Source organism: Plecotus auritus (assembly GCF_963455305.1).
Source record: "Plecotus auritus genome assembly, chromosome: 6".
Lineage (NCBI taxonomy): Eukaryota > Metazoa > Chordata > Mammalia > Chiroptera > Vespertilionidae > Plecotus > Plecotus auritus.
The window spans coordinates 88,873,272-88,885,437 of record NC_137773.1 but is presented as its reverse complement, the minus strand read 5'-3'; the positions used below and the strand labels follow the sequence as shown (position 1 = coordinate 88,885,437).

The 12,166-nt window shown below is 48.6% G+C and overlaps 1 protein-coding gene across 1 annotated transcript; it reads left to right on the top strand.

Annotated features, from left to right (window-relative positions):
* The first annotated feature begins 5,496 nt into the window (after positions 1–5,496).
* ICAM3 (intercellular adhesion molecule 3) lies at positions 5,497–11,941 on the top strand. The gene is made up of 7 exons (XM_080674578.1): positions 5,497–5,846; positions 6,477–6,740; positions 9,695–10,000; positions 10,329–10,616; positions 10,932–11,207; positions 11,318–11,566; positions 11,652–11,941. Exons 1-7 carry the CDS (start codon positions 5,765–5,767, stop codon positions 11,843–11,845), a joined length of 1,659 nt encoding a protein of 552 aa, XP_080530704.1. The 5' UTR covers positions 5,497–5,764; the 3' UTR covers positions 11,846–11,941.
* The last annotated feature ends 225 nt before the right edge of the window (positions 11,942–12,166 follow it).

Sequence of the window (12,166 nt, the reverse complement as noted above, 5' to 3'; positions counted from 1 at the left end):
TATATCTATATAAAATAATACAAAACAAAAACCCTTCTGGGGTTTTTAGTGGCAGTTGAACTCTTCCCACATGTGGTCATCACCAAATAAGCCATTCCTCACACCAAGGTGGGACGAGCTTCTTGACCTGCAGGAGTCATCCTGCTGTGTTTTAGAATCCCTCCCCGGCCTTATTGTCTCATGGCAGTGAAATGTCACTTGATCATGTCCAGGTGTGTCTTTCACTGTGTGAGTTTCTGAATCATGTTCCAGTTGCTGGCCCTGCCACTTGGGCCCAGTAAGTATTTTGAGCATAACTACTGAATCTTTTTCAGATCAGTATAATAAAGGAGTGATGTGCAATTAAAAAAAATGTTTAACAATTCCTTGAAATCACTGGGTAGCCTGTGAGATTTCCTCAGTTGTCTCTCAAACATTTGGTATTTGTTTGTTCAAATAAAAATCCAAACAAGGTCACACACTGTATTTGGCTGGGGTTGGTTTCTCTTCCTCTTTTTTCCCCCTTGCAACATATTCGTGGAGGAAATTAGACTTTACCAGTCTGATGTCATCCTTGTGGTGTGGTTTCAGTGCATTTCTCTATCCTCATCTTGACCAACAGATGATACAGTTCAGCTTCCTTTAAAAAAAAAAATGTTTTCGCCCTAACTAGTTTGGCACAGTGGATAGAGCCTTGGCCTGCAGACTGAGGGGTCCCGGGTTTGATTCCGGTCAAGGGCATGTACCTTGGTTGTGGGCACAGCCCCAGTTGGGGGTGTGCAGGAGGCAGCTGATCGATGTTTCTCTCTCATCGATGTTTCTAACTCTCTATCCCTCTCCCTTCCTCTCTGTAAAAATCAATAAAATATATATTTTAAAAAATGTTTTCATTGATTTTCTTTTTTAGAGAGAGAGGAAGGGAGAGGGATTAGAGAGATAGAAACATCAATGATAGACATCTATTGGCTGCCTTCTGTACGCACCCTACTAGGAATTGAGCCTGCAACCCAGGCATGTGCCCTGACTGGGAGTCAAACTGGGGACCTCTTGGTTCAGGGTGGATGCTCAGCCACTGAGTCACACCGGCTGGGCCAGTTTCCATTTTTTTGGCAAGTCTTTCATAGAGGCCATTGTGCCCTCTTAGCAGGAGATACTCAAAGTCTGCTTGTCCCTCCTTTTGTGACATGAGTGGCCACCTAGACCCATCAGGGATGCAGTTTTTATTTCATTTTGAACAACTGCAAACATACAGAAAAGTTGTAAGAATGGTACAGTGAACACCCCTAGATTCCACAATTGCCATGTTGTTAAATTTACTGTATCATACTGTATCTGTTTTTCTATTTATTCATTCCTGGACCATCAATCCATCTCATGTTTAGGATACAAATCAAAATAAGTAAATGCTCTGTGTGTGTGTGTGTGTGTGTGTGTTTTGAAATATACATAAATTTTACCATTTTAACCATTTTTAAGTGTAGAATTCAGTGACATTAAATACATTCACAATGTTGTATAACCAACTCCACTATGGATTTACAGAGCGTTTTCGTTTTTCCAAACAGAAACTGCCCCCATTCCACACTAACTCACCATTTCTCTCCTCCACCAGCCCCTGGTAACCATCACTCTACCTTCTCTATGAATTTTTCTCTTTTAGGGACCTCGTATAAGTGGAATATTTGTTTTGTTGCGTCTGGCTTATTTCACTTAGCATAATGTTTTCAAAGTTCACCCATGTTGTAGCATGTATCAAAATTTCCCTTTTTAAATTTAATTTTGTTGACAGCAGTATAGATGTCTCCCCATTGCCCCCTGCTTTGCCCACCTCTACCCAGCCCCCAGGCCTTCACCACACTATTTCTGTGTCCATAGACAGGGAATCAAACCAGCAACCTCTCAGTGCATGGGTCAACGCCCAACCACTGAGCCACACCAGCGGGGTGAATTTTCTTTCCTTTTAAGGATTAATAATATTCCATTGAGCCCTAACCGGTTTGGCTCAGTGGATAGAGCATCGGCCTGCAGACTGAAAGGTCCCAGGTTCGATTCCAGTCAAGGGCATGTACCTTGGTTGCAGGCACATCCCCAGTAGGAGGTGTGCAGGAAGCAGCTGATCAATGTTTCTCTCACATTGATGTTTCTAACTCTATCCCTCTCTCTTCCTCTCTGTAAAAAATCAATAAAATATATTAAAAATAAGTAAATAAATAAATAATATCCCATTGTATGTATACAACACAGTATGTTTATCCATTCATCTGTTGAAGGAATTTGGGTTGTTTCCACCTTTGGGCTATTGTGAATAATGCTGCTATGAATATTGGTATGTAAGTATCTATTTGAGTCCCAGCTCTTTTTTAATTTTAATTTTTATTCTTGAGAAAGAGAGAGACATCGATTTACTGTTCCACTTATTTATGCATTCATTGGTTGATTCTTGTGTGTGCCCTGACTGAGGACCAAACTCCCAGCCTTGACAAATAGGGATGATGCTCTAACTGAGCTACGGAGCCAGGGTCTGAGTCCCTGCTTTCAATTCTTTTAGGAGAGGAATTGCTGGATCATTCTGTTTAACTTGTGAAGGAACAAAGTTTTAATTCCTACCATCAAAGTGTGTGTGTGTTCCAGTTTCTGCACATCTTCATGAACACTTGCTACTTTCTGTGGGTGTTTTTTGTTTTGTTTTATTTTGTGTGTTTTTTTATGGTAGCCATCCTAATAGGTGTGAAGCACTGTCTCATTGTGGTTTTGATTTGCGTTTCCCTAATCACTAATGATGTTGAGCACCTTTTCATATATTTATTGGTCATTTGAATAGCTTCTTTGGAGAAATATCTATTCAACTTTGCCCATTGTTTTTTTAAATATATATTTCACTGACTTTCTACAGAGAGGAAGGGAGGGACAGAGAGTTAGAAACATCGATGAGAGAGAAACAGCTGCCTCCTGCACACCCCCCGTTGGGGACGTGCCCGCAACCAAGGCACATGCCCCCAACCGGAATCGAACCTGAGACCCTTCAGTCCGCAGGCCCACGCTCTATCCACTGAGTCAAACCAGCCAGGGCAACTTTGCCCATTTTTGAATTGGGTTTTGGCTGCTGTTGTTGAGTTGTAAGAATTCTTTATAATCTGGATATAATCTCTTATCAGAGATATTATTTACAAATACTTTTGAGCCCTAACCAGTTTGGCTCAGTGGATAGAGCGTCGGCCTGTGGACTCAAGGGGCCCAGGTTCGATTCCGGTCAAGGGCATGTACCTTGGTTGCGGGCACATCCCCAGTAGGGGGTGTGCAGGAGGCAGCTGATGGATGTTTCTCTCTCATCGATGTTTCTAACTCTCTCTCTCCCTCTCCTTTCTTCTCTGTAAAAAATCAATAAAATATATATATTTTTAAAAAACAAATACTATTGAGTTTTAGTTGCCCTCTCAGCACCATCTGGGAACTAGATGGGGGAGCAGGGCAGCAGAGGAGACACCTGATTGGAGGGAGTGGTGCCCCAGGTGAGAGAGGAGAGGGCATGGCCTCAGTGGTGGGGAGAGTGGATGCTAGGTACTATCAAGGCCCTCAACAAGGTCCCTCACTGGCGCTCAGATCAGAGGAACCAGAGGTGGACTGGAGGCCTGAGAGATGGAGCAGATGGAGGTGGGAGTGGCCACCTGACCCCTAGTCCGTTCTCTTGAGATGAAAAGACCAACTGCCTGGAGGGGCAGGCAAGGGAGAGATGAGGCCAGGGGCAAGGGCGAGTTACAGGTAGCATCCTTGTCCTGGCCAGTGTGGCTCCAGGTTGTCCCATACACTGACAGGTGGCCAGTTAGATTCCCGGTCAGAGCGCATGCCAGGGCTGCTAGCATGTAGGAGGCATCTGATTAAGCACACTGTTTCTCTTTCTCTCTCTCACTATTCCTTCCTCTCTCTCTCTAAAAATCAATTTTAAAAGTTAAACAAAAACAAGTAGCATCATCAACAGATGGTGGCTTATGATTCAACTGTCCCCTAACAATTCCACTTCAGCACTGTGCATAGGGAATTCGGGGATCTCATTTCCAAAACCTTCAAAGGTAGCAGGATCCCCCACCCCCGCCCAGTCTTCAAAGGTGGCTTCCCCGCTACAGGAGCCACTCCAGTGGCCAACACAGAGCCTGGTACAAAAGCCCAATAAATGTGGGCTCTGTTCATTTCCATGGCTTTAACTCATCTTAGGGAACCCCTCTTTATCACCTCCAAATCTCTTATTTGTCCCCTAAGAATGTTGAGATCTCACACTAATCCCTGAGGCCCTGCCTAGAAGTCCCTCATTGTTCTCTTGAAATGTTGCCTTGAAATCCCACCTTATCACTTCAAGGACACAGGCAGGAGGTCTCCCATTACCTTTTTTTTTTTTTTTTTTTTAATATATTTTATTGGTATTTTACATAGAGGAAAGGAGAGGGATAGAAAGCTAGAAACATCGATCAGCTGCCTCCTGCACACCTCCCACTGGGGATGCGCCTGCAACCAAGGTACATGCCCTTGACCGGAATCGAACCGGGGACCCTTCAGTCCGCAGGCCGACGCTCTATCCACTGAGCCAAACCGGTTTCGGCCCCATTACCTTTTTAAAAAAATATTTTTTTATTGATTTCTGGGAGGAAGGGAGAGGGAGAGAGAGAGATAGAAACATCAATGATGAGAGAGAATCATTGATCGGCTGCCTCTTGCACACCCCCCACTGGGGATCCAGCCCCCAACACAGTCATGTGCCCTAACCAGGAATTGAACCATAACCTTCTGGTTCATGGGTTGACACTCAACCACTGAGCCACGCCAGCCGGGCTCCCATTACCTTTCTCTCCAGGAACAGAACACCTTCCCCTTTGCTACTAAACTAAAGGAGTTTGGTCACCTGCTGGCATCAAAAGCAAACGTGAGTTCACAACCAAGGAAGTGAAGGTTTATTAAGGGAATGGTGCTATACCTGGAGCTTGTGTGCAAAGATCTGTCTCCTCGATAGCTTCTTGGGGATGGGTGACATAGGGGACTATTGATGAGTAAGCTAGGGTAAGGAAGGGGTAGTTGATCATTGCATCTGGTTCTGATGTCAGCCATGGCTCCATTCTGTCTGGTTTTGCAAGGATTTGGTGGGTGGGATCGGTTCATTTTCTTGGGTCCGGAGCTGAAATACAACTGAGGCCTAGCTATTATCTTCCTCTGTGGTCACTAGACCTGAGGCTTTGCTCCTAAGATTATGTGATGCCGACCAGAAAGAACCTCATTGTCCTGAAGGCTTAGTGATTAAAGGAGTGGACCAGCAGGGGAGAGGTTAAAGAATCAGGGTGTGGGATGAGGCCAATTTGATCACAAGGAAAGAAAGGAGAAAAGGTCATATCAAAGAAATGAAGTTTCTGGACAATTTCACACTTACCTAAGTTCAGCAGGAAGGTGGTTTCTCACCCTCCTCCATCTCTCCCCGCCCCACCCCACCCCAGTACCGAGAACAAAGGAAGACGATTGTGTTCTCATTTCCTGTGAATTCATTTGGGAGCCAGAATGTAACTGAGGCCCACCCAGTGGGAGATTCATTAGTGCCCTCCATCTCCCTGGACCCAAGCTGGGTTCCCCACTCTGGACCTCCGGGGCCACAGAACATCCCCCCTGCCCTTCCCCAGGCCTGGGCAAGGTGCCGCCCCTGAACTTCTGCAATCTTAACCGCTGTGGCTGTTTCCTGGGCGGCCTCGCCTTCTCCCCTCTGCCCTGCCCAGTGCCACATTAAGGCACTGTCCTCCATAGGCTGGCCACCATGGTGCCTTTGGGGCCACTGCCCAGGGCCTGCTGGACTCCACTCATCTCTCTGCTTCTGGTCTGCTGCCTGCTGCCTCCAGGTGAGGCCAGTCAACTTGGGGAGGGCTAGAATTGGGGGCTGGTAGAGAATGGGGGACCGGAGATAGCAAAACTCACCACATCCTGCTGCAAACATTTCCTTAAACTCAGATCTGACTGGGGGCTCACCAGTGTCCTGGAGAGAAAGTTGTGGGATCTTAACTCAGCCAGGGCTTCCTGAGGCCCAGTCCCTGCATGTGATTATGTGATTTGTCTTCCCTACCCAACTCTCTCCTCTCTCCTCTCTCCTCTCTCCTCTCTCCCTTTCTCTCTCTTTGTTTCTGTCTCTCTCAGCTCCATCTGTACCTTTGACTTCTGCCTACACTCTTCCTTCTGCCAGGATCACGCTTCCCTTTCACTTGGCTAACTCCTACTTACCCTTTAAAACTGTCTGTACTTGTCTCGTCCAGGAAGCTTCCCTGATTCACTTCCTCCTACAGGCTCCTTCCTATAGGCCTCCCCTGGCCTCCCTCTGAGCTCTCCTGTCTCTGATCCATCACCTGTCTTCCCCACTGAATTGGAGGCACCATGAAGGCGAAGACCATATCTCAGGTTGAGGAGGTGTTAGATGGTAGGGCCTCAAGATGCTGGGGGGCACTGGGTCAACCAGTGGAGCTTCCCTGTTCCCGCAGGGGCCCAGGGGGAGTTCCTGCTTCGGATGGAGCCCCAGAACCCAGTGGTGCCTGCTGGAGGGTCCCTTTTGGTAAACTGCAGTACAGATTGCCCCCAACATGAACTCATCAGCCTGGAGACATCCCTATTCAAGGAGGAAGTGGGCAAAGGCCTGGGCTGGAGGGCCTTCCAGCTCAGCAATGTCACCAGTGACAGTAAGATCTTCTGCTCCGCCATCTGCAACGGCTTGCAGATGTCAGACTCCTCTGACATCACAGTGTACCGTGAGTAGATGTGCCTGAAGGTAGGGCTGGCCTCAGGCAGTGGTGGGGAGCAGCCCGAAGTTTGCAGGAATGGACCAGGACTCTGACCCAGAGTTTGGACCTGGATGTGTGTGTGTGTGTGTGTGTGTGTGTGTGTGTGTGTGTGTGTGTGTGTGAAAGAGACAGAGATGCATCTCAACCACATGACAGGGCAGCAGTTTGTAAAATCAATTTATTTGGGTCCCAGCAAGCATTTAAAAATGATAGTACATGTCTTTTATTTATTACTTACATTTTTATGGCAGGTAATAAATTAATGGGGTTCCAAAATAAAAATGTATAAAAACGTATAAATGTCAAATCTCCATTTACCTAGCACTGCTAGCAGTGACCACTGTTTAAGTGTCTATACCCACTTTAGCCTTCATTCAATCCTTACAAAGATCCCAGGGTGAGGGGTAGGGGGGAGCGCTGCACTTATGAGCCTCATTTCACAGCTAAGGAAACAGGTTCAGTGGGGCGGAGTCACTTGCCAGGGTTCACAGCCCTTGAGCAGCGAAGCTGGCAGTCTGGCTCCCAAGAGTTATTAACAGGTGAAGTCTTCCTTTCCAGACTGTGAATCCCCTTGGTACTGGTTTCTTGTGGATCCTCCCAAGAGATTCTCTGCATTTTTTTATTTGTTTATTTATTTAGAATAGTTTCTTACCCTACCCGGTTGTTCAGTGGTTAGAGTGCCAGCCTGCGGACTGAAGATGTCAGGTTCAATTCCAGTCAAGGGCATGTACCTTGGTTGCAAACTGGGTCCTGGCCAGTCAGGGTGTGTGCGGGAGGCAACCAATTGATGTGTCTCTCTCACGTTGATGTTTCTCTCTCTCTGTCTCTCTCCCTCCCTTCCATTCTCTCTAAAAATCAATGGAGAGCCAGCCAGCATGGCTCAGTGGTTGAGTGTGGACCCGTGGACCCATGAACCAGGAAGTCCCGGTTCGATTTCTGGTCAGGGCACAGGACCTGGTGTAGGCTTGTTCCCCAGTAGGGGGGCGTACAGGAGGCAGCAGTTTGGTGTTTCTATCTCTCCCTCTCCCTTCCTCTCTCTGAAAGCAATAAAAACATATTTTTTAAAAATGCATACAACAGACTAGATCACTCATGGTGCCTACTGTTTTGTGAAGCCTTCATGGATAAGTAGAGTAACCATGTGTATGCTCTTGTGTGGGTGCCAGTGTCTATATGTATTTGTGTACCTACATGTGTGTCCATGAGCATATGTATCGGTTATTGTCTATGTTTGTGGGAGTGTACATGTGTGTGTGTGCCTGTGTCTGTCTGTATGTATCTCTCTGTGTGTATCTCCATGATTGTATTTATATCTCCATGTGTGACTGTTTGTGTTATTGTGTGTGTGGGCAAGTGTGTTTGTTTCAATATCTGTGTGTCTGTGGATGTCTGTGTCAATATGTGTCTATATATATGTTTGTATCCACATATATTTCTGTGTAATGTGTACATCTGCATGTGTCTACCTACCTGTATGTATCTGTGTGTCTGTGAGGTGCCTCTGGCCAGTGCTGTGTGGGAGCTGGTTGTTCCTGGCTCATGAGGTCTGACTGTGCTCACCTCTTCCCAACTCTACCTCACATTGGGTAGCCTGATATCAGCCATGGTGGGAGTATTTACACTACAGAAATTGGCAATACTCCTTGTCCAGACTCTCCCACCCCAACCCCGAGAGCCCAAGCATAACCAGAATTTACCAGCATAATACTATCCCTGACCAGTGGTGCCCGAGATTAAGATGGAGGCCTCCTTGTCAGATATTCTAAAATTGTAGTAAGATGTTAAATTTTTTCATAGCAGCCAGTCCATGGGCCTCTCTGACACTTTGAGATCCAAACTCGAGTTGTCAAAGGTGAGCATAAGTTGATTCCCAAGGAGGTTAAGGATATGGTTTGTGTGCCTGAGAAAGCCACTGCAACTGTATCTGGGAGAGGACCCAGCCTAGCGGGGACCGGTCCCCCATGATTGTGCCAGAGCACCTTGAGAGGCTGCCCCAGGCAAGTGGACTGTGAGACTGTGAGAGTCTTGAGCACCTAGGACTGACTGCGAAAGGTTGGACCAAGCTCTTCGAGAGGCCAGGGCCCGAGTCCAGGCCAGAAGCTGGGAGGAGGGCCAGGGGAATCCCTAGATGTGACATCAAAGAGGCAGGTGGACACACAGGTCTAAAGTTTGGGAGACCCACATTCTGACCCGGGTTCTGCCCCTTCCTGGATGTGCCTCTCTGGGCAGATCACCTCTCTGGGCTTGTTTCTCCATCTGGAAAAAGAATACTAGAGAACCTCAGTTGCAATGTGAATGAAGGTGGATGCCTGGATGACATTTGCAAAATCTCAGGAAAGCTCTAGGTAAATAGGAACTTTTATAATTACTGTTAACATCACAAGTGGTCATAGGCATTAGTACCCTTTCCCTTTTTTTTTTTTTTTAAACTTCACCCCGAGGATATTTTTTTCCATTGATTTTCAGAGTAAAAGGGAAGGAGGAGGGAGGGAGAGAGAAAGAAAGAAACATCAATGTGAGAGAGACACATCCATTTGTTGCCTCCTGCATACTCCCCAATTGAACTTGCAGAACTTGCAATGGAGGTAGGTGCCCTTGACCGGGGATCAACTGGAGACCCTTCAGTCCACTAAGCAAAACGTGCCAGGGCTTCTTCTTCTTCTTTCTTTTTTTTACTGTGAGGTTCTTGTAAACAGCAAATCTTTTATTTCACTGCCTGACAAAACAGGAATTAATAATCTTGATGCTAATGACAATAGCAAACACTTCCACTAGCACATTTCTAAGCCCTCTAGGTTTATCAACTCAAAGTTCACAGTTCTGCACTGGGCCACCCTCCCGTCCTCTCCACTCCCTGGGGTGGGGGTTGCAAGGCTGATTGATAAGTTCTGTTCTCCACTCCCTCTACCACCCACCCCCAGAGTTTCCGGAGCATGTGGAGCTGGCACCCATGTCCCCCTGGAATCCTGTGGGCAAAAACCTCACCTTGCGCTGCAGGGTGGCAGGTGGGGCACCCCGGGCCAACCTCTCTGTGTTGCTGCTCCGTGGGGAGGAGGTGCTGAGCCAGCAGCTGGCGGTTGGAGAGCCTGCAGAAGTCACCACCACGGTGCTAGCCAGCAGAAATGATCATGGTGCCAAATTCTCTTGCCGCTGGGAACTGGACCTGCGGTCCCAAGGGCTGGGACTGTTCCAGAACAGCTCAATCCCCAGGCAGCTCCGAACCTTCGGTAAGGAAAGGGACTGCAGATTGTGGGTGATGAGCTGAGCCAAAGCAGAGGTGCCCTGGCCTTGAGGTTCCTGAGAATGGGGTGGCCTGGACCTCAAGGGCTTCTGGGAAGGCCTTCCCTTGGCCATTGGACGGTTGGCCTCAAAAATTCCCATGGTGGCAGGAATTTTTGAGAAGTATGTGCCAAAAGATGTGTCCTAGGAAGGGGGTAATCCAGGTTACAGGGTATCCTGGGAAAGAACCCTGGTTGGGGGGTTTGAGTGTGTCACAGGGAAAGGGGTGTCCACGGCTGTGTGAGACCTCCAGCTCACTCCCATTCTTCTCCCCAGTCCTGCCAGTGATGCCTCCGAGTCTCTCCGTTCCCCGGTTCTTGGAGGTGGGAACATCCCAGGCCGTGACCTGCACCCTGGATGGCCTGTTTCCGGCCTCTGAGGCCCACGTCCAACTGGCGCTGGGGAACCAGATGCTGAATGCCACAGTCGTGAGCTACGGTGACACGCTGATGGCCACAGCCACAGCCACAGCGAGCGCGGAGCTGGAGGGGGCTCAGGAGATTGTCTGCAATGTGACCCTGGGGGGCGAGAGCCAGGAGACTCAGGAGAACTTGACCATCTATAGTAAGAGGAGGCGGGGTCAAAACTGCTGCAGAAATGAGGGCAAGGGGGTTGAGCTTCATTAGCCCAAAGGGCAAGGCACCGGAGAAGCCAAGCCAGAAAGGCAGGGCCTGAGCCACCAAAGTGGGAGGAGTTGCCACGTGGGCAGGGCCTGGGTCTTCATTACAGTAAGGCCTGAGTGCCCCAACTTAGGTGGGGCCACAGAGTAGCTAAAAGGCAAGGCCTGCATACCCGGAGGGGGAAAATTCGGGTGGAGGGCTGGGCTTAGTGGATGTGAGGGAGTGGATAGCAAACTCCAAGGCAATGCTACTCCTTTAGGCTTCTGGGGGCCCGTCATGAACGTGAGAGGGACCATCAGGAACATGAGCCAGCCCACCGTCCATCAGGGGACCACAGTGAATGTGACTTGCACTGCTGGAGCCCGAGTCCAGGTCACGTTGGACGGAGTTCCCGCTGCAGCCCCGGGACAGCTCGCCCTGTTTCAGCTAAACGCCACTGAGAGGGACGACAGACGCAGCTTCTTCTGCAGTGCCGCCCTCAAGGTGGATGGGGTGGTCTTGCATAGGAACAGGAGCATCCAGCTGCGTGTACTGTGTGAGTAGGTCACTCTGACCTTTTCATTCCTTGCTCTCCTGATTTGGAGAGACTTGATTCTCTTTCCCCATTGTACCTTGTGTTTGTCTGATCATTTGGCGGTCCCACAGATGGTCCCAAGATTGACCCAGCCAAATGTCCTCAGCACTTGATGTGGAAAGAAAGAACGATCCAAATCCTTCAGTGCCAAGCCCAAGGCAACCCAGATCCCCAGCTACAGTGTTTGCACGAAGACTCCATGGCCCAGGTCCCCATCGGGATCCCATTCCGTGTCAGATTAAACTATAGTGGTACCTACTACTGCCGGGCGGCCAGCTCACAGGGCTCAGACACTTTCATTGTGGTGATGAATGTTCAAGGTGAGCTGAGGCGGGTCTGTGGGTCTAAATGGGCAAGCCTAGGAGGGGCAGGGTATGAGTATTTACTCCTTGCTTCTCTGCACAGAGCGGAACCCCCACACCGTTACCATCATCATTGCGGTGTTGACCACCCTGGGCTTTGTGGCTGCCATCCCGGCCTCAATTTACGTCTTCGGGGTGCACAAGCGTAGAGACATCTACCATGTGAATCAGGGAAACGCCTGGTTTCCCCTCACATCTAAAAGGCCTGAGGAGCCTCTGGGGGAGCCACCATCTTGAGCCTCCAGCCATCCGGGTAATGGGCCAAAGACGACAGGGGTTTGGCTTTATCACCAGGTTCCGCAACAATAAAGCGTTCAAAATCCGGAGTCTGTGACTTTTTAAAAAATGTATTTTTTTATTGATTTCAGAGAGGAAGGTAGAGGGAGAAATAGAAACATCAATGATGAGAATCATTGATTGGCTGCCTCCTGCATGCCCCCTACTGCGGATGGAGCCTGACACCCGGGCATGTACCCTGACCGGGAATCGAACTGTAACCTCCTGGTTCATAGGTCCATGCTCAACCACTGAACCACACCAACCCGGCCGGAGTCTATG